Source organism: Amblyomma americanum, chromosome 7 (assembly GCF_052857255.1).
Source record: "Amblyomma americanum isolate KBUSLIRL-KWMA chromosome 7, ASM5285725v1, whole genome shotgun sequence".
In the NCBI taxonomy this organism is placed as follows: domain Eukaryota; kingdom Metazoa; phylum Arthropoda; class Arachnida; order Ixodida; family Ixodidae; genus Amblyomma; species Amblyomma americanum.
Genome location: NC_135503.1, coordinates 107,570,344 through 107,591,968, shown reverse-complemented (window position 1 = coordinate 107,591,968; position 21,625 = coordinate 107,570,344). Strand labels below are relative to the sequence as shown.

The window sequence follows — 21,625 nt, the reverse complement described above, 5'->3', positions numbered from 1 at the left end:
ATACAGTGTTTGACAGTGAGTTCGTTACCACTGGGTACAGTTTGTACCGAAAGGATCGTGATGGTAGAGGTGGAGGTGTCAGCATTCGGTTCAAATCAACCCTGCGAATCTTACCAATGCCTGATGTACCCAATGTAGAGTGCATTTCTTGCACAACACACTATGGAAACGTTGGATAAATTATTGGAGCAGTGTACAGGCCCCCCAACTCTACCGTTGCCGTATTAGACGAACTCAAAGAGTATTTGTGCATGAATGTTAAACACAACAATGGTATTATACTGTCAGGATATGTTAATTTGCCTGAAGTAGACTGGTCAAATTTTTCCGTTAAAAAGCATGACCCCCGAGGTGAAGCTACGTTTGCCATTATTTTTGTCTTCGACTTATTGCAAATTGTAGAAGAAAATACCATATTTTAAAGCAATTTTCAATCAATGCTTGACCTCCTTTTGTTAGCGGATCAATTACTGCCAAAACAAATTGCCAGATAGTAGATGAAATATCGTACCACAACGCTGTACATTGCTGCAGACGCCGCTTTAGATAAGCAACATATATATTCATCCTATCGAAACTTTTCTCGACGTTTTCTAGATATATTATAAGTATCTGGGATTCTTGATCACTAATGACCTCACTTGGACTGAGCACATTGACTACGTAATGGCCAAAGTTAATCACAAGTTGTTCTTTCTGAGGAGAGCCTTGAGACTTTCTACTTGTTCTGTCCGATAATACTCGCATACAAGACCGTAATTCTGCCGATGCTAGACCCATGCACTATTTCTGACCCTCTCACTAAAACTTAAACAAGATAGAAGTAATGCAACGAAAAGGAGCTCACTTCATTTATAATATATTTGGATGTACGTCAGTGACAGAACTCTTAACTAAAGCAGACTTGACACCATTAAAGCAAAAAAACTGCGTGTCACGACTAAAATTTCTTTCTAAACTCATTAAAGGCCACTATTAGACAGATCTCATGAGATTAATTTCTTTTCCATCTCGTTACGCCACTAGGCAAAGACATAGCTGCACAGTAACGCCATTTACCATGCGTAATAACCGTTTTAAAGGGGCTGCGAAACACTGCTTGAACGGATGCCGGTTACACTTCAGATGGATTCTTTGTCACACAGATGCTGAATCAAAAAGAATTACAAGAATCGATGCATAGAAACGGAAAATATTCAATGAAGAAATTTCAGAATACAAGCAAACAAAATGCTGCCCTTAACTCGATTTTCACGCAGCTTCCCATTCCCATTTCACTCTCCCAATGACAACACTTAGTGCGACCAATCAAAACAACCTATCTGAGCACGTGCCGGAAGTTTGCACTCCATGGTTGCCTGTTCTCTGTAACTCGTTCTTGCCAAGGCAGGCAGCGCCATTCGCACGGTTACAACAACCATGTGAATGCTTAGCTGACCCAGCGATGCTTCATCATCACACCAGTGGCGCAGAAGGGAACACTGATAAGTGACGTTCCCTGACTTATAGTCCCGAACGCGATCCTATCTGGATCTAAACTCGAACTCGAGATACTGCGACGGTGTGACAGCCTGCACAAGATGTCAGACACACTTAGCATAGCGCGTACCGCTACTGCTTACCGCCTACCATTGCCCGTCGCTTCTAGAGCGCTGGTTGGTTACGGCGAGCAAGGAGCGTGCCATCTGGCGCCGCCGCCCAGTGATCCTCCACAAGCTGACGATGCGCACTGCTAAATGTGAAACGAACGGCTTTTTTCTTTGCATCCTTCCTCGGGACCGAAACGAACGTTGTGCAATGGCTCGATCAGATCGATTCCGCAAAGCCCTTCTCAGATACATTGAGAGTAGCCATAAGTGTTGTGTGCTAGGTCGTAGGATGTTTACAAAGAAGCGCAAAGCTCTTCGATGCAAAAAGTAGCCAGAGCCTCTGGTGGTGTATTTTTGTTTTACTTGCTTTACAGCACTTTTATCTAAGGCAAACAAGTTGGTTTTGTTGATGTGATATAAAACACAACAACTTGACAAAACGTATCTCTAGTTATTAACCCAATTTGAAATATATTTACTGTTTGTTCAATCATAAAGCTCCCACCATGTGATGTCATATCCACTGCTAAAAACCGCCACTGTATGGTGACACCGTCAGCCCCCTGAATTTGTTTTTGCAAGCTAATTAAAATATTAAAAACCAGAGTATACACGGTACGGCTGATGCTAATAGCATCACTATAATTCATTCTATGCAAGCAAGAGGCATAACAATGCACTGGTTATGTGTTTCGGGGCCCCTTTAAGTATTGTTATCTGTATCTGTACTTATCTGTATTCCACCCTGCTCAAATCTCCAGTAGGGATTGCAGTATAAGCAAAATAAATATAGATAACAAGGAGATGTTATAAGTGCAGGGCACATGAATACATGCAATGCGTGCCAGAAGTGATATTTTAAGGCTCAACTCGTAACTCTCTCGGTTTTTTCTCACGTATTAGCTCAAACAGCTCACACATACGTACACGCACACACACAATAGTATAAGCATATAGCCTCTCGTCCAATAGTGCCTTCAGAGCTTGTCTTGTATGTTTATTACTCAGTAATATCGCCAGAAGTTGCCTACTAGAAAATATAACTCGAATTTTAAAACGACTGTTAGTGAGGGTGAGGGAGGGCCAGATAACTTTTCAAAATGAGGCTGAGGGTGAGAGAGGGACATGGATTCAAAAGTGAGGGTGAGGAAGAAAAAGCAAAAATGAAGGCATTTGCTCAGCTCTGGTTATGAGCCTACATATTAACCGGAAGAACAATGGCATACCTCTATGGGCAATTTTTATTGCCTGCGAATTTGGGAGCATGAACTGGGAATGCATCAATAAGGTTTCACAGTAGTTTCACAGTAACGCACGCATTTTACTTGTGAAATTGGCCAGTGATGGTGGCACCCTGTATATTGTTTTTTTTTGTTTGTGTGTGTTTGTATTCTGAATTATAAAAACTGTTTTTGGTGAGAGTGGTCCGTTTTTATTGGAACACGGTTCCTTATCGATGCAGGTAAGCTTCAGTTTGACTTTGCTGTCTCTTTAACATGCACTGACACCGCAAAGCACGTGGTCTTCCTTTGTGTTTTGGCAGCGTTGTAATGTGGCTACCAGTGCTGGTATTTGGTCCTGCATCCTTGGGCTCGGCAGCTGAATGCTGCAGCCATCAAGCCACCAAAGTGCGCTCCTGATTATAAATGCAACATGCGTTCAGGTCTAGAATGACCTGCCAGGTTGCCCCTACTTTGCAGAGGGTCCAGACGTGCGCGTGGACCTCCCCAGTTCGGACATCGTGAAAGTGCAGGGTTACCTGTCGTGCTCCATGCCTGTGCTCTTCGTGTCCACCAGCCAGGAGTGCTCGGTAGAGGTCTGCACCAAGCTCGGCTTGAATCGCCAGCAGCCCGAATACTTCGACCCCAGCGGGCCTGGTAAGAACAGCTCCAGTACAGGAATAGTCTCTTTAGACTGTTTTTCGCCTTGCACTTGGCGAATTAGCTATGCGATCTTTGTTCAGGTTTCATGTCATTCCCATGCTATGTGGAATGCTCTAACACGACAGTGTCAGCTGTCCAAGTACAGCATAGTCATTGATGCAGGCATACTTTCTTTTTTCGCTTACTACTTGTCTGTTTTGATTGCATGAACTTTTTGTTTACTGATCACTTTTCTGACACCAACTGCCAGCAATTGTGTTTCACTTGTGAGGGCTAGTCCTGAGAGGAGGCGCTGTAGGTCAGAGTTCCAAGTAAACAATGAATTGCACAAATGTGAGCGTTAATATTATTTTGAAGCAACTAGGAGCCTATTCTTTTTGGAGAGCTTTTGCTCTCATGGTGCACGATCGAATAGGTGCATAGTTTAACCTTGTTGCTGCTCCGTGTATGCAGTAAGACTTGTAGGTCAGCCAGGGTGCAGTGCAGTGCAAAGAAGTGCAGTGCACTGCTCATGAAAATGAACAATGTGAATTGCGCGCATGAGCAGGATCTCATCATCATCATCATCATCATCAGCCTTACTACACCCACTGCAGGGCAAAGGCCTCTCCCATGTCTCTCCAATTAACCCTATCCTTTGCCAGCTGCATCCACCCTTTGCCTGCAAACTTCTTAATCTCATCCGCCCACCTAACCTTCTGCCGCCCCCTGCTACGCTTACTTTCTCTTGGAACCCACTCCGTTACCCTTAAGGACCAGCGGTTATCTTGCCTTCGCATTACATGCCCTGCCCAAGCCCATTTCTTTCTCTTGATTTCGACTAGGATGTCATTAACCCGTGTTTGTTCCCTCACCCACTCTGCCCGCTTCCGATCTCTTAACGTTACACCTATCATTTTTCTTTCCATGGCTCGCTGCATTGTCCTTAACTTAAGCTGAACTCTTTTCGTTAGCCTCCACGTTTCTGCCCCGTAGGTGAGTACCGGTAAGATTATGCTGTCGTACACTTTCCTCTTGAGGGAAATTGGTAAACTGCCACTCATGATCTGCGAGAGTTTGCCGTATGCGCTCCGCCCCATTCTTATCCTTCTAGTTATCTCCCTCTCATGATCTGGATCAGCTGTCACTACCTGCCCTAAGTAGACGTATTCCGGCACAATTTCTAGGCTCTCGCTGCCAATTGTGAACTGTTGTTCCCTTGCTAGGCTGTTGAACATTACCTTGGTTTTCTGCATGTTAATTTTTAGACCCATCGATCTGCTCTGCCTGTCTAACTCGTTGATCATGATTTGCAGTTCACCTCCTGAGTGACTCAGCAAGGCAATGTCATCAGCAAATCGCAGATTATTTAGGTATTCTCCATTTATTCTTATTCCCAACTGTTCCCAATTCAGGCTTCGAAATACCTCCTGCAAACATGCGGTGAACAGCATTGGCGAGATCGTGTCTCCTTGCCTGACGCCCTTCCTTATTGGAATTTTATTGCTGACTTTATGGAGGACTATAGTAGCTGTGCAGTTGCTATATATATCTTCCAGTATTTTGACATAAGGCTCTTCTACCCCCTGATTACGCAATGCCTGTATGACTGCTGAGGTTTCCACTGAGTCGAATGCTTTCTCGTAATCAATGAAAGCTATATATAGAGGTTGGTTATATTCTGCGCATTTCTCTATCACCTGATTGATAGTGTGAATATGATCTATTGTGGAATATCCTTTACGAAAGCCTGCCTGATCATTTGGTTGATTAAAGTCTAACGTTGCCCTGACTCTATTAGCGATTACCTTAGTAAATACTTTGTAGGCAACGGATAGTAAGCTGATCGGCCTGTAATTTTTCAAGTCCTTGGCGTCTCCCTTCTTATGAATTAAGATAATGTTTGCATTCTTCCAAGCTTCTGGTACAGTTGAGGTCATAAGGCATTGCGTATACAGGGTGGCTAGTTTTTCTAGCACGATGTCCCCTCCATCCTTCAACAGATCTGCTGTTACCTGATCCTCCCCAGCTGCTTTTCCCCTTTTCATTGCTTCTAAGGCTTTCTTTACTTCATCTTTCGTTACTGGCGGGATGACACATTGCTGTGCACTGCTGTCTTTCTCATTAGTGCTCTGATTACATTGCCTACTGTACAGGTCTGTGTAGAACTCTTCGGCTACGTTAACTATCTTATCCATATTGCTAATGACATTGCCCTGCTTGTCTCTTAATGCATACATCTGGTTTTTACCTATGCCTAGTTTCCTCTTCACTATTTTTAGGCTACCTCCGTTCTTTATAGCATGCTCGATTCTCTCCATATTAAACTTCCTTATGTCGGCTACCTTGCGCTTATTTATTAACTTTGATAGCTCCGTTAGTTCTATTTTATCGGTAGTGTTAGATGCCTTCATGTTTTGGCGCTTCTTAATCAGATCTGTCGGATATCATTTCTATCCTTCTATTTTTCTATCTGCATCGCAAACCTGTAGCTTTTGTGGCGGGTGGTCATGACTAACATTTAGCCAGGAGCAGAATGAGCAGATTGGCACTCCATCGACATGCATTCCAGTCAGTAACGTGTTACTTCTCTGCCACAGTAGTTGCATGGCACATTTTCCAGTGCGTAGCAGTTCAGTACTGTCATATTTACTGCTGTACTTCTGTACGGATTCCTTTTTAGTTTTTTTTTATACAGGCAGTAATTCAAAATGTCTGAGTACATCCAATATAATCTGGTTCAACTGTAGTTATGAATGCAACATTCAGATTTCTTAATAAGGAAAGCAATCAAAGACGAAAAGCACGTACGCTGGAAAAAAAAATCGCCTTGTCAGTCAATGTGGTTGAGTTGGGGACTGCTTTATCATTGTGTGATGTTTACTGGTCGGTGTCACTGGCATTTATTGAAGCTCACTGCCATTAAGAGTTCAGCAGCTGTTCACACTACCGTGTAAAGCCACTAAACTCCGATTAAAGTTCAGTGATAGGTTGAAGCTTCAACCTGGTGGAACAACTGTATGAATAAGGCATTAATTACTGCTTAGCATCTACCCAAAAGAAGAATTACTCCTTTTACTGTAATTGTAAACCATCTTGGGGGGTTCCACCAAATGCATTTGTGCCTCTACTATGCATAGCATTGTGGCATGAGGGAATATTTCCGTATGCAAGGGGGGGTTGTAGAGTGAATGCCGCACTGTGAGTGCGTTCTTTTTTCATGCACACACAGAGGAGACCCAGAAGCGGATTACGTTCCTGCCTGGACCACCATTCTCGGCAGAGCAGAAAGCTTTCCTGCGGCGAGTGTTTCCTGGCCCTCTGCTGGAGGAGATCAGCGAGACGCAGGCCAACGAGATCCTCATCATGTCTTCCCCATCACCCTTGGTGGCTGCCACCCTTGTACGCTACTCGCTTCTTGCGTGTTGTGCATGAAGTGATAGTTGCTGGGTTTCATCATTGACAAGGTTTCATCAGTCACAGGATCATTTCACTTCTGGGGTTGCATCACTCCTAGAGTAGCGTCACTCGCAGGGCCACATTGCTTACAGGGCGGCATCACTTACAATGTCACGTCACTTGCATGGTCATGGCACATTTAGGGTGGAACCACTCGCAAGGTGGCACCACCAAGAGGGTGGGCCACTTGCAAGGTCACACTACGTAGACACATGGTCATATCTCTCACTGGGTCGCATCATACACTGGGTCTCATTGTTGCCGCAATGGAGTTCTGTGTACAGTTAAACCTGGGTGTGAGAAACCTATATGTAGCAAATTCGCCAATATTATGAAGTTTCTCAATTCCCCAATGCCGCCCTCATTGAAGCACGTGTATTTGAGAACTTCATGCAATAAAGATTTTGCGACAGTTGACATTGATATACCAAACTCGCTATGCCGACTACAGTAAACTCTCACTTGAGTGAATTTCATGGGACCCACAGAAAATAGTTCACTTCACTGAAAGTTGACTAAACTGAATAGTCACTAGAATATGCAACGGCATAAAGAACAGCATACCCTCAAAATTGTGAAATACAATTTATGAAGTTCTGTACATTGATATATACAAAGTGCATAACAGTTACAATACAGCTTTTCTGACTTTGAAAAAAAATCTATTTTCATTTGAACTGGTACTCTTAGACCACAAAAAGTAACAAAACTGTCCAGAGAGTATGTTTTGGTGCATGTCCACTGACACAGCTTGGTGATGAGATGCAGAGTCTCTCAACTTTCCAAGGTGTCCTAGGCCTTGGCTAGAGTTGCAGGGTTTGAATCTACCTCTGCCATTGTCTCTTCTTCATCACAATCTTCTTCTTCGGGATGAACACTGGAAAGAATTTCCAGATCTGTTAGCTCAGCACAGATTATAAGCCCACTATCACACTGCACATAGTCTTCACACATATAAGTGTTGTCAACATCCAGCTGGTGACAAATCTCCATCCACATCCCGGGGTCGCCTCGTCACGCTGTTCCTTGTGCTCGCTTTCAGTGCACGGGGGGAAAGGTCAGATTTGTGCCAGCGGTTTCTAATAGTAGCTAGTGTTACTTCCCACTAGAAGATCGTCACCATCTCATCCACCTGCCTGACATTGATGGAGACATTGTTTCAAACCTTTGTGTTAATTAAAATACGCTGAACACGACGGCGTCGGTACTTGTTTTCCAAGTTCCGAATGATGCCCAGATTGAGCGGTTGAAGCACAGCAACGCAGTTTGGCGGGAGGTACTCAGCACACACATTGCTTAAAATGGACATTGACAAGGTGTGCCAAGCAATTGTCACTAATCAAAAGAATGCTTCTTTTTGCCTTCCTCATTTCTACAATCACACTCAGGAGCTATTCACTGAAAATATTCTTGGTCATCTATGCTTTTTTGTTGCCGTATTTACACGATTGTAAGCCGACCCCCCCCACCCCAATCACACTTTCGAAAAAAAAACAAAACTTCAAGGTTGTTTAAGCTTGGCCTTGAATAGTTGAACGCGATAGCATTATCCAGCGGCCGCCGTTTATTGCCAGCCCATATCGGCTGCTGTGCGCGGCCGTGAACGTGGGCACCTTCCGAAACGAAAATGTGTTAGTCACTGGACTACTTGTCCACAATTGCGCCATCGTCCGCACTAGTGCTGTCGTCATGATTGCTGCTGCGGTCCCACACCAGGTCGTTCTAACGTCGGCGTGCATCAAAATCCCGCACGTCGCAAACAGCCACATCACGACATCGCATGGAACAGCTGAAAATTTTCCTTGCTGCCGCTGCCACACCTGTATCACCTGTTGCGAATGTCGAACTTGTGATCCGGCGCGCAGTTGTTCGTTTCTTTGGTGTAAATGATGACGGCCATCTTGAATGTAGCTGTGAACGAGCGCTGGTTGCTTCCTGGACACGGAGCACAAATGACGACTGGTGAAGCACTACATTAGACTTGTGAAATGCTGCCGGCAGTACTCAAGTGCGTCAAAGCCAAAGAGAAACTACGCGTGAATAGCGTTGGCTTTTCTGTCGGCTACTGACACTCCCCGGTGCCGTTGCCGTTCCGAGTGGGGGTGCCGCCTCGATTGGAACAGCAGCCCTTCCTTGAGCGCCGAGCGCGCATTAGAAAGTAAAATGAAAACGTGTTGGACGCTTGAGCTTCCCGTAGAACGCGATTGCGTTATCGGGCTACCGCTGCTTATCAGCAGCCACAGTCTGCAGCTACGTGTGGGGAGTGTGGGGTGCCGGTTTGCTGCTTATCGATAGCTGCCATTGGGCGCCGTCCACGGCGGCAGGGGTGCCAGTTCTGCGCGTTGACATAGCAGCTGCTCAAGGCCAGCACCAAGAGCGATGCGACGGAGCCGCACAGCAAAAATGCAAACACTCTGTAGCATGCCCGATATCTCGTTTGTCTCACCTTTACTTATAGTGGCATGTTTTTGTTACGATTGTAAGTCGACCCCCCCCCCCCCCCCCCCCCACTTCGGATTTTGAAATTTTGAAAAATAGGTCGACTTACAATCGTGTAAATACAGTATTTCTATAGGCGCATTCCCCACTTCGGATTTTGAAATCTATAAAGATAGGTCGACTTACAATCGTGTAAATACAGTATTTTTATAGGCGCATACAGTATTTTTATAGGCGCATAGCAGGGAAGGGACACATTTAAAGCAAGGAAGTTTCGCGTATTTGCCTCCCACTAGCGGCTTGACCTTGTGTCTGCCACTGGCGTTGCAGCAAAAGAGCACAGTTACTCTTAGCTTTTATATGTTCTCCCCTTTGCAGCTATCATTTTTGTTTGCCATTGTCTTTTTGGGAAGAGTCTGATAAAACATACCAGTCTCAGCGTTGTAAACGTCGTCAGGCATATATCCACTTATGATATCCCATAGTTTTTGTTCTCTCCACATTCTTGCCGCTTCGTGGTCAGCATCCTTACTTCCACCGCAAATCATCTTCCAAGCGATTGCATGTCTGTCCCGAAATCGGGTAAGCCAGGCGCTGCTTGCTTTAAAGCCGCGAACGTCTAGAAGCTGAGCAGATGCCTTATTTGTGTTGCCCTGTATCATCAGGCCAGACACAGAATTATTTTGAGATCGCAAGTTGCGAAGCCATACTGCAACGGTATCGTGCACTGCCTTGAAATATCCCATGCAGTCGTTTCCTTGTGGGGCTCAACAAAGTTTCACCTTCCATCTTCGGTCTTTGCTTGACTATCATTCACAATGTCGATGGTGCAGTACTGTAGTCCTTCACAACGTCCACTTGCTTTTGACCTTTTTCCGGCTGCTGAAGGGTTCTGGTGGCTTATCTGATATAGGCAACCGCTTACGTTGCATCACACTCATTATGCATGTGGGCACACAAACTGCTGTTGCTACTCAAAACTAAGATGGCTGAATGGAACTGATGAGAAAGAAAAAGGCACATTGCTCATCAGCTCCCGCTTCACTGCTTTGCCTCTGAAGCGCTGTAAGCACCAGTGATGTTTTCGTCTCCCGCGCAGCTGCTTTGCTTTGGCAGTGCTGTAAGTACCAGCGAAGTTACAGTGCTGCCGGAGGGGTGGTTTGTGGGGGGGATGCCATCGGTTACATCAGTGCTGCAGATTATTAAACTTCGTTGAACTGATAGCAAAAATAAGCCTGGGTCCTCCGGTTGAGTTCGTTCAAATGAAGCATTTTTGCATAGAATGCATAGGAAAACCGTCGGGGATTTTTGAAAAGTTCGTTATTCTGAAATATTCCTTAAACTGACGTTCGTACAACTGAGGTATTACTGTATCTGTTAGCTAGTGCTGAATTACTTAAAAATTGGCACACATGAACTGACCGACATAAGAGGAGCGTCTACGTTCACTACGAGCAATTGCAGTTGATGCAGCATGCAGTTCTCCACCGCCGTCAGTGCATCTACATGGTGCTATAATAGTTCATGCTCAAAAGTAGAAAAAAAATAATAGGACATAGTAAAAGAGACATGGGATGAGCAGTGCACGCCCATCGCCACCACGCGGTTGCTCATCTGATTACGGCGCCGATCAGTCGCGCGTCGGGAGCTGCGACTACGGAAAGCGCCGGTGACAGCCGAAGAGTCAGTTTCCGGGGCAAACCACGTGGGCAGACCAAGCGCAGGAACATACAGTCATGAAGAAGCAGATGCCTTCGCGGCTGGTCTAGAGGCAGCGGTGACACAACCACACGTGCTCTCTTCTGGTGCCACCGACTTCCCCTACACCCTCGCCTGTCCCACTCTCCGCACCCCACTCGTAGTGGCATTCCATGGCTGCTGCCGCACTCGATCATGAAATGTTTCTCTGCATTTATGACTTCGAGTTATGGTGGTTTACTGTAAATGTTTTCAAGTATTTTTCAGCTACTTTTATTTCATAACGTGTTTTCTGTTATGTACTGTCTTTAGTCTTCAAGCGAAAACTGCAATTGTTGGTCAAATATTTTAGGGGAATCCCCCAAGGTGGAGTAGATTTCTAATAAGGGAGTAATTACTCATTCACATCCACCCGAACGCTGCCACATATGGCTACAAAGGAAAACTATACAGCTTTCTCAGAAACTTTGCAGTTAAAGAAAAATTTGTCCTGGTCCGGGGTTCGAACTTGGGACCACCGCATCAATCGCTCTACCAACTGAGCTAACCGGGACGGCAAGCTTATGGTAAGGCGAGAGCGAATTGGTCAATAACTCGAAGTGGGAGCAGTGTTGGTCAAATATTTTAGGGGATTCCCTTATTTTGCGATCACTGCACTGTTCGATATATTGACGTTTGACTGTATATGCAAGCTTAGCCATTGGGTGGATATGTTTGGCTTGAAGCTGAAAGTGTGTCATCTGTCACTAATGTGCTCGCAGCTCACTGGGCTCGCTACTCGGCTCATGTAGTGTAATTGTCTAATATTTGCCTGATCACAGCCTTGTGATGGAGGTTTCACCTGCGCACTTTAATTGCGACGCAATGTCGAAAAACAGCGATGTGCTCATTTTGTCCCTAAGAGTTGCATCTTGCATTGCTCTGAGAAAATAAAAAAAAAATTGTCAGTTTAACCACTCTCTTTTTCGGGCTCAAATTTGTACTAGGCTTGAGTGCAGTACTTTCCCGATTCGGTCAGCATTAGTCATGAAATGTTCCTCGTCTGCGGCAACAGTGAACCAAAAGAACGGAACTTTCGCAGCAACGGTAGTGGTAGCACCATCTCACTACTTTGAAGGCTCCAGCAATAGAGTGCTCGTTCCTACCATACGCACAAGATGGCACTACCTGTACCATTGCTGTTAAAGCTCATCGTTTTGGTTTGTCGTCGCTGCAGACGATGGGGATTTAACGAATCATGTTGACTGAATCGGATAAGTACACCAACGAAACATAGTATAAAACAAACTATTAAATGCCACCTCTGTGCGAAATTTAAGGCTGAACAAGCGAGCGATTACACTCAATGTAGTATAAAACAAAACTGACCACCAAGTGCTCAAATTTCAGCCTGAACAAATGAGCAATTAAACCGAGAGAAATTTTTCCTATTTTCTCTTAAGTGATGCGACACTCACTAGAGCTCACAAACTGTGTGCTCGAAACGTGTATCAAACTTGTGTTGAGAAGGCTGGTCCAATGAAAGTGCACTTATTGTAGCCAGTTTTCTGAAGTCATGGTAAGGCAGCTTTTAGTATGAAAACATCCTCTCGTTTTGCACGTGGACCCGTAGTTGATGGCAACCACGCTGAAATTCATAATGGGTTCGCATCTTCATTATAGCAAAGACCTTTTTCTGCCGAACTGTTAATTCCAAAAGTAGAGGGCAATACCATATAAACGCGTGTGAGGGCCACACCCAACCTTTCTTCGACCCAAGCGGAAATAGTCTTCGAAACGCATGCGCACAGGAGCTTCCAGGTGACACCCACGGACGGCACACGAGGTCACGGCTCATCATTATCAGCAACTTTTTTCCTCCTCCACGAACTCCCGCTGTCCATATCGGCAACAGTATCACCAGCTGTAGCTTTTTGTGGCTGTCAACTGCACTTGTATTGTGGCCTTCATCTGCTGTTTGCTGTCCTTTTCTTTTAATGGACTACTGCGAAGTGTTGGAATATTAGCACGATGGGCAAACACCTTAAAAGCTACACGGCTAGCTTTAAAGGACCATAGACACCTAAATTTAGTTGCATGTTTTCTTCTTTCGAGTGATGCATTACTTGTTAGAATACATGGTTGATCACGTGGTATTCGCCAACGACCACTAAATAATTTATGATTGAATTTCTTCTCTCATGCTATTTCGGTTTTGGTTTCATCAGCTGAACGCTGGCTGTGACGTAGTTGATGTTAAGGTCGTGTAACTCATTAAAAAACATATAATCGCCGATACATGATTTTAATTCACCACAACACTTAAGCCTGCCTGCCTCAAAATTTGGAATGAGAAAAAAACAATGTATCAGGAATTATATTGTCATTCTTTTCTTCATGGTTCACATGACCTAAACACCAACTACACATCACAGCCATCGTTGGGCTGATGAAACCGGAACTGTAACAGCGTCAAGAAGAAATTCAATTATAAATTATGTAGTGGCCGATGGCAGACACCATGAGGGAGCCGCGTTTACTAAAGTCTAACGTTTCAATTTAAAGAAGAAAACATAAAAGCAAAACTTTGATGTCTATGCTCCATTAAACTGGAGGTTGTAGAGCTCACTCTCAAGCACAGCTTTGGATTTTGAAGTTCACAGCATTTTTTATTATGCTTACATGGGATAGTGCATTGAAGACAAAAAAAAATGCTGCTTCCTATAGTGAGCTGCTTTCATGATATCTTACATGACGAACTCGGGTCCAAAATTTATTTTACAATTTAAAGAGCTCCTCTCTTAGTTGGTTCTGTAAATTTTGCTGCATGCAGAAGAAACATTCAATTGATCGCGCCCTGTGTTAATTTTGTCGCCTCATTTCTTTTGTCCAGCCGCGCAAGCGAAAAGGAGATGGTGATCCGCTCTCCACACCAGGGCCCCAAACCCTCTCCTCCCCACTGGCTGGCATGGCTGACCTTGGCGGTGCACCGCAACCGGATGGCTCTTCCCCGCACAACAAAAAAGAATGTATCAGGCTGTCAGTTGACTTCTAATAAAGTCTTTTTCTGTGTTTCTAAGTGCCATTTTTTGGGCAAGCAAGCAAGGCCTGTGGTTGGCTGACATTTTGCTGTTTTTTTTCATATTCCTTCTTGCTCTTGCAAAAATTTAACAGCACACATGCACGGGAGCCGTTATTTTTTATTGTATCGTTTTCTACGCATGTGTGGTGTGCTTTTGATTGTTTTATACTTAGAGATAACACTCTGCCACTGTTCTTCCTATCTTTTTGTCACCTCCCTACCTTCTATCCATTTTGGTTACGCCTATTAGAGATCGGGCAGGATGAAAGAGCAGCGTGTGCCTTAGTATGCCATAGCACCCAGAAAAATGCCGCGCCTATGTAGACATGACACTGGCACAGATCACGAAGAAAAGTCAAATGAGATGCCCAAATCGAGTTCCATGTGAAAGCGAAACCTTTCCAGTGTCATTTCACAAATTTTTGGCAGCGCTAAAGCGGGCTGGCGTGACACCATATCCTGTGATTGCATCCTGAGCATTGTCTACTTGAGTGCACCTACAGGTTATGGTTTGGCAATACGCTGCCCGGCCACCGTTGGCTTAGGAAAAAGACTTTTCACCTCGCATCACCAGTGCTCTTCGCTGATCGCTCTCCCTGCAGCTATCGGCACCGGATTCACACCAGCAACCAAGTGGTGGCAATGGGAGTGCACTATTCATCCCATGACTTCTTCACTGCGTCCTGTTATTTTTTGCTATAGTATTTCTGAGCGTGAACTATTGTTGTGTGACGTGGTATCACGTTACAAAAATGAAAACTGCAGGGACTGCTGCGTTTACCATGTAGAGACATTGGCGGTGCTGGAGCATGGCACGTTGCGTCAACTGTGGCTGCTCTTTGAAACCATGATCAAACAAATATGTGTGCTTTCACATTCAGACTGTTTGCAGTGGGTAATCGGCCATCTTGTTTTCAAAGCCTAGCAGCGTCCAAATGAGACTGGTCCACTTGATAAAAGAAGAAAGCATAGAGGGCACCTTTGTACTCTTTAAACTGTATCTGTAGATAATTGGTCCAGGTGTTGGGGCTAATCGAAAGTCGGCGCGATATTTGACTGCCGCTGAACATTCAGAAATTCAAATTGGCACTAATCACTGGCAACAAAAATGGAAATTTTTTCCTTCAAAGCAGCTGAACTGACAAAAAATTTAAACACTGTATGTACAGTTGCAATGAATCCACTTTTTTTCTCAGAAAAGTTGATACCAATTTGGGGGGAGTGTGCATTACTTGGCAGCAAAAAGTTTACAATGATTTTTTTGCGAGAATTGAGATTTCACATCTTATGTTCGCTCGCCCGCCAATCAGCTCCATTACCAAAAAACATACACAGTCAGCCACGTTCGTGTCGCCAGTGTTTAGGATCGTACGCTTCAAACAATGTTTTATTGTATCATGGCGTGACCGACCATTTTGTGATAATCAACTGTGCCAGCCAGTCGTAGCAAGATAAAGCGAACCTGCTGAACACCAGGTCTGAAGGTGACATGCACGCTTTTTACGCGAGGTTAAAAAGCTCACAGGACAGTTATGAGTGCGTAATGTGAATGTTTAATCATTAGCTGCGGCTTGAAGGAGGTTAGGCCTTTTCGGTTCCAATATCGAGCTCGTCGGGTTGCTTGGGGGTCTGAAGGTCCTGCTTCATCTATAGCATTTCAGTGTAGAGGATGTTTTTATAGTATTATGGTTTAAACTGCTATGCTCCTCTCCGATGCTTGAGTGGTCATCGGCTTTCTAAGCATACAGACACAACCAGGCTCGCAGCAGCGCGTCGAGCAAGGCACCGCCGCCGGTGTTCCTGTCAAAGAAGCACCGTGTCTTGGCGCTGTGCCAAGTTCACCAGGTGCGCTGTCCCCGCAGGAGCTCTTGTCCAAAGGTGAACACGCCATGATACTATCGGTGCGCAATGTCTTGACACGCTGCCAAGGTCTGCGCTGTAGACAGCGTCAAACAGGAACATGCCAAGGAAAGCTAACACTTAAAAAAAAAATAAGTTGTCAGCTACAAAAGTGGTGAGTGGGCTCATTATGTGAACGGGCTCTTGCACAAGTAAATAGAGTATGGTAATCAGATATAAACTTAAACCTGCTTTAGTACAATTGCCTGCTTTCTCACGTTTGTTTCACAATTTCATTACCTGGCGTATTTACGTGAAATGAAGCACCCAGTTGCAGATGGGCGGCCTCAGGAAACAAACCGATATAAGGGTCATTAGCTTAAGCCTGTGCTCATAGCCGTCATTGTTCTTGCACTTTAGCAACTTTGAAGCACAAAGAGCTGGGACGTCATATTCCAGTAATATAGTCAATGGCTTCTGCAAGGCCTGGTCCTCTTGCAGGGCACAGTCACCAAAGCTCTTAAAGAATCCAGAATGAAGAGAAGTTGATCAGACAGGTGCAGCAACCCCCCCTCGATGTTGGTTGTTAGTGAAAGGCAGGAGCGTCTGGTTGCTAATTGGCTTCATACATAAAAAATTAAGGGTACAGTTAAGTCTCCTTACGTGCAGAAATGCAAAAGCATTTCGAGTTCCGTTGCCTCCTCTGTTACTTAGTAATGTAATTTGTCAATTGACCAATAAGATTAATTCACTGCTTAGTTAATTAGTTTTGTTGATTATTAGCCAATTAGTTTCTATATTTTTAGTTTAATACTGGAGGGATTACAAGTAATTCTTTAAGTATGCAAATTACCCAGTGTAATTAGCAAAATTATTTGCCTTATTAATTAAGCAATTTATTTATTTAGCAATTCAGTCATTTAAGATTTCAATTCAATCATTACAAATCATAATTACACTCTTACTGGATGATCGACGGTTCATGAGGACACGCTCTGTCCACACTTCCAGTCCACAGCCCGTGGCGACACATCCTGTCCACGCCACTCGTGTGGCAAGAAATGCTTTCGCATTAACAAATGCAGTTCTCGCATCGATATGCTCACCGAGAACTTGTGCGATGTAGTCACCCACATAGGTGGTGGCCGAGATCTGAAGAGATGGCAGGTGCTGTGGCAGAACTGCCGTAGTCAGTCTGCAATACCAATTTTGCTCTTTACAGCTTCTGCACTGCTTGCACAGCTGATATCGTGGAATGTTTTGAAGTTGAAGTAAAGGCTGGCTGGGCAGATAGAACAGTATCAGCGAGCGTGGGTCCTGACATAGCAGCACTTTCTTTGTGGGCAATATTGGACGCTGTGTTAGACCCAGCTGCCCCGGGCTTTAGCAGCTTTTTGAGACCTGACAGTGCAGCCTGAACGCCCAAAATGTTGCTGCACCCAGATAACATGTGCAAGTTTCAAAACAGGGATTCATTTGGATCGTGTTGAACTTTTGGCTGAGCAAAAAAAAAATTCTCTTCTGTCAATAAATATTTCACGCATGCCACTGTGGAATAGGTAGTTATGAGAATTGCTTCATATGTTTCATTTGTGAGGAATTCACAGGCACGTCCACACCTTTTTTTTACCTTTCTAAATACATAGGAAAAGTGACCTCAAGCCACTCCAGCCGTGGATCAGCACTATTGTCGAACTGACGAGCATCTGAAAAATTCTGGTGTATGTGCTGTGTTGAATTACATAAATCATGAAGCATAAACCAGCAATAAATGTTCTTCATGATTGTAATTGTTGAACCTGCGGCTGGAAATGACTTGGCACAAGTGTGCACAGCCTGATCCCTGAGGTGTTTCAAGCCAGTGGTGACATCGACTTGAGCTGGGCGGATCTTACCATATATTTTTTTTTTTATGTCATTCGGATAGACATGCTTTCTGCTCGGATACCGAACAGGTTTTAGAGAATGTCCCTTGTGTAGCTCGTGGAGGTCTTTTACGTGTGCAGCAGAAATCTGACCTTTCCGGCCAAGGTAGTGCGGTAAGAACTATGACCTCGCGTTCTTCAGCACGTGGCACAGGTTGAAGCTAATGAAGAGAAGTTTGTTGCCGTCACAGGGGTGTTCGATTCGGTAGGTCAGCAGGCCATTTCCAAGTAGTTTCATGCGATTTATGTTCACTTTATGTTACTAGGCGAGCAATTCTAAATCCACAGGTTTCCACTTTTTGTGTGGCAAAAATCGGCAACTTTTGGAGTTGGGGCCGTGTTAGCCATATAGTAAAATAGTATGCTATTGGAATTTTAAACGTTGTTATCAATCCACTGATGACAAAGCACAGGAGCAAACTGGCCAAGACAAGGTCACCATTTTGATTTTCCATCCTAATATCCACTCGCTTAACAAAGCAGTCGCATTGCTTGTTGCATTGCAACTTCTCCTTTACTTTCATTTTGTTCACGATGAGTGAACAGACCTTTGAATGTGGTTTGTCCAAGTTCTTGGCTTTAGATATCAGCCACAGTTCCACCAGTTTGCTGAAGCCAGTCTCGCCACTTGTAGTTCCAACATAGCTGGTTAGTTTTTCAGTCTGGTAGCTTCAAAAGCGTCTCCCCTCGAATATGTTATAAGCTTTTGTTGATAAATGCCTCAGTACCACAGAGCATCGAGTTGTTTCTTCTGACCAGGTAGGTCTTTTTTTCTTGAAATTGGTAATTTGATTAATGAGGAACAAAGCTGAAGCCTCTCTTTCTGCTGCTCCTTCCAAAAAATCCTCTCGCAATTTCTTCAGCTACATCTTGCACTTGTCAACGGTGTGCTGTAATCTCAGTTTCAGCAGGTCCTCAGGTGCCTTTCCTCTTCCATTTGGCTTTTTCTCTAGAGAGCAAAGTAGACATCGGTTTGCTGTCGACCTGGACACTTTTATTGCATGCAGTCTAGTCAGCCTTGAGCACACATACATTCTGGCACTGTAAATCTACAGCACGATGGTCTGTTATTTTGCAGGCGACGCTTGTAGTGCCCACGGGCTCCGATTCTTCAGCTTCGAGATCTGATGGTGTCAACATTGCACTCGGTGGCAGTCACGAGGCAGCGTTGCAACTGGCGCAAGCATTCCCAGCACAGTTAAGTTTAGTGATGCTTGCTGTACTTTATTCAGCTGTTACGTTGGGCTACAAATGTGAAGGGTAGTCTTCAAAGACTGATGGTACTGCATCTTTTTTGAGTTGCCACCTCTTTCACTCTATAAATCTTGAGTTCTGAAGTGGCGGCTGCATATTTTAGCAAAGTTTGAAGTTGCATTAGGCGACCAACTGTCCTGTCTAATTATGGCAAGCCATCTCTCTCGTACACTGGAGGCTGCAGGTATTTAGTGGAACAACAACCCAAAAGTCTTTCTCATTCGATTTGCACAATGGTACACAACAGTAAGCCATACTGAGGCATGCAAAATACATGCTTGCAAGCCCGAGAAAAACAAATGCAGTCAAACATGAATGCAAGTTTCACACTGACAGCGCAGCTGGAGAGACTGCATGCGGAGCACGGGCTTGCAAAAGCATGGGAAAAGCACAAATGTAATCAAACACGAATGCAAGCTGGGAATTGCAAGCTTCATACTGCGCAGACAGTCTGGCACCAGCTGCCCGGACTGGATTCAATTTTATGGCCACACCCTTTGTATCAGGTGCGTACCATGCAATGTACAATGTCCAAACCTTGTGAAGAAAAAATAAAAACAAACATCCAACAAACAGGCAATACACACACACATACACACTAATAATAACACCTAAAAAACCAAGAACACAACAGAAAAAGAACACACAGGTGCACTATGTGAGCATGCGACTTCGTTCCAGTGTCGTTGATTCACACATACAACCGCACAAACTTATGCATACATTGGCAATCTAGTACACTATTAGCACACTAGCACTTACACACTACTATCTTCCACTGTGCTAGCTGTCTGTTTGTTACAGAGATTTGTCCGCAGGTTGTGTTGTCTGTGTCTTCATTCAGTTCAGGCCAGCAGAGACCAAGCGCCTGATTGAGCGGATACCACTTTATGCAGCGCCCTCACGCGGCTACTGTGAGTGGCAGCGAAGCGGGTGCCCAGAGGCCCGAGGAGCGCATTCTCCCAGGCACAGAAAACACAGAGGAGGAGCTGGTCTGGGCTGCCTTCAGCTTCGTCAATGATGTCGCTTGCACTGGATCACTTCACCAGCGACTGATTCTTCTTTCCTCCATGCCAGTGACACAGACAACAATGTCACTATCGGACCATGCTGGAGAAGTCACTACTGCACTGTCTATATAGAAAGTGCAGAAGATGAAGGTTCCCACATTGTCCTCCTGATGCAAGGCTTCTGCGAAGAATCCTTCACAGGTGTCACCGGTGATGGTCAACACTCGGCGCCTCGCCTCGACACAAGGTGTGCTGGGCCCCAACGCAGGACGCCAGTCAGCCTGCAATGCAGCCATGGTGGCTGTGGCACATGGAGCAAAATGAAAGCTTGCTCTGGCCAGCTTAAACTGTGAAGCCACCATGCACATCCGTGTATCTCAGAACATGACTGCTCGAACAGCGGCGTTTGTGTGGAAGGGCATTGGGCATGGGGAGGGTATGCTGGCACCCCTGGCGATCAGTGCTCCTTGATACTACCAGCTGCAAAACATCCCACGGGGCCCATGCATAAAAAAATTGGTAGGGGTTTACTGTAGTTAAACCGAGTAGGCATGCGAAGCAGGTGTTCATTCTTTAATTAGAGGGGGCACTTAATAAGCTCTGCCTTAAGGGTATGATGTTATATATTTAGTGGTTAATGCCCATATATGTAGAACTGCTCATTCTCTACTTAACATTCACAGATGGAGGCAAGTATTCACACCACTAGCAGCGCAGTGGGGCAGCGGTTGCTACTGCACTGGCGGGTGGCTGTTTCTATCTCATCAACTGGTTGGGACTGAGCAACCCACATTGCTCTTCCCAAGCAACCTCTCGCGTAGCTGATGCGATGCTCTTCTCGGGTAATAACTGGGTTGCTAAACAACGACGCAAGATTGTATATATGTATTTACATACGGTGACAAGATTGGTGAATGTGGGAGCGCTTTCGCAATAAAACGGCAGTTTGAGGTGATCGAAATTGGGTGTTTACGGATTGCTGTGCCGCTTGCCGTGAATAATGTAAGCTGTGTTCAAAACGCAAACTTCGAGATTTTTCATAAACATACAACTGGCTGCCAAAAGAATCAGTGAAACAGATGCACTGAGAATAACCCATAGATATAGCAGTCCAATGAATAAATTAAGAGATAAAAGAAGCAAAGAAAATGGCTTTTCGAAAGACAGTGGCGACATATGGCAACAGCTTTGATTTGGCACTTCCAGATGGTGCCACCATCCTTAAGCACCCGGAATGTGGCAGCTGACTCTATTGACAACTAAACATTTTGACAGATTTACCTGTCTGGTTGGGTTTGAAGACTTATAATAAACTGCACATCTCCAACCAAAATTTTAACTTCAACCCAACGTTCGAAGCCGACTTGGCTCCATCAGGGGTGACTGAGGGCAGTAGCTAGCGTCTTTCAATTATGGAGGGGAGGAGGGGGGGGGGGGGGGGTGAAAAGAACGACAGCTGTGTCGTGAAAGGCGCGGGGGGAGGGGAGGG

The 21,625-nt window shown here is 44.8% G+C and overlaps 2 protein-coding genes across 13 annotated transcripts in view; one reads left to right on the top strand and one right to left on the bottom strand.

The window, feature by feature from the left end:
- Positions 1–14,100, top strand: part of LOC144099460 (uncharacterized) — a 181,784-nt gene extending 167,684 nt beyond the window's left edge. For all 4 annotated transcript variants that reach the window (XM_077632770.1, XM_077632773.1, XM_077632772.1 and 1 more), the window contains 3 exons: positions 3,290–3,466; positions 6,684–6,853; positions 13,920–14,100. In XM_077632770.1, the coding sequence (XP_077488896.1) occupies positions 3,290–3,466; positions 6,684–6,853; positions 13,920–14,081 (509 nt within the window). In that variant the 3' untranslated portion in view covers positions 14,082–14,100. The remainder of the gene's footprint in view (positions 1–3,289; positions 3,467–6,683; positions 6,854–13,919) is intronic.
- The window catches only part of LOC144099464 (uncharacterized), a 45,370-nt gene continuing 31,255 nt past the window's right edge, over positions 7,511–21,625 (bottom strand). For 3 of the 9 annotated variants that reach the window (XM_077632781.1, XM_077632783.1, XM_077632782.1), the window contains exon 5: positions 20,019–20,437. In XM_077632781.1, coding sequence (XP_077488907.1) covers positions 20,169–20,437 — 269 coding nt within the window. In that variant the 3' untranslated portion in view covers positions 20,019–20,168. Of the gene's footprint in view, positions 7,788–20,018; positions 20,438–21,625 lie in introns of those variants that run through there. The other 6 variants (XM_077632784.1, XM_077632787.1, XM_077632785.1 and 3 more) reach the window with 5 other exon arrangements.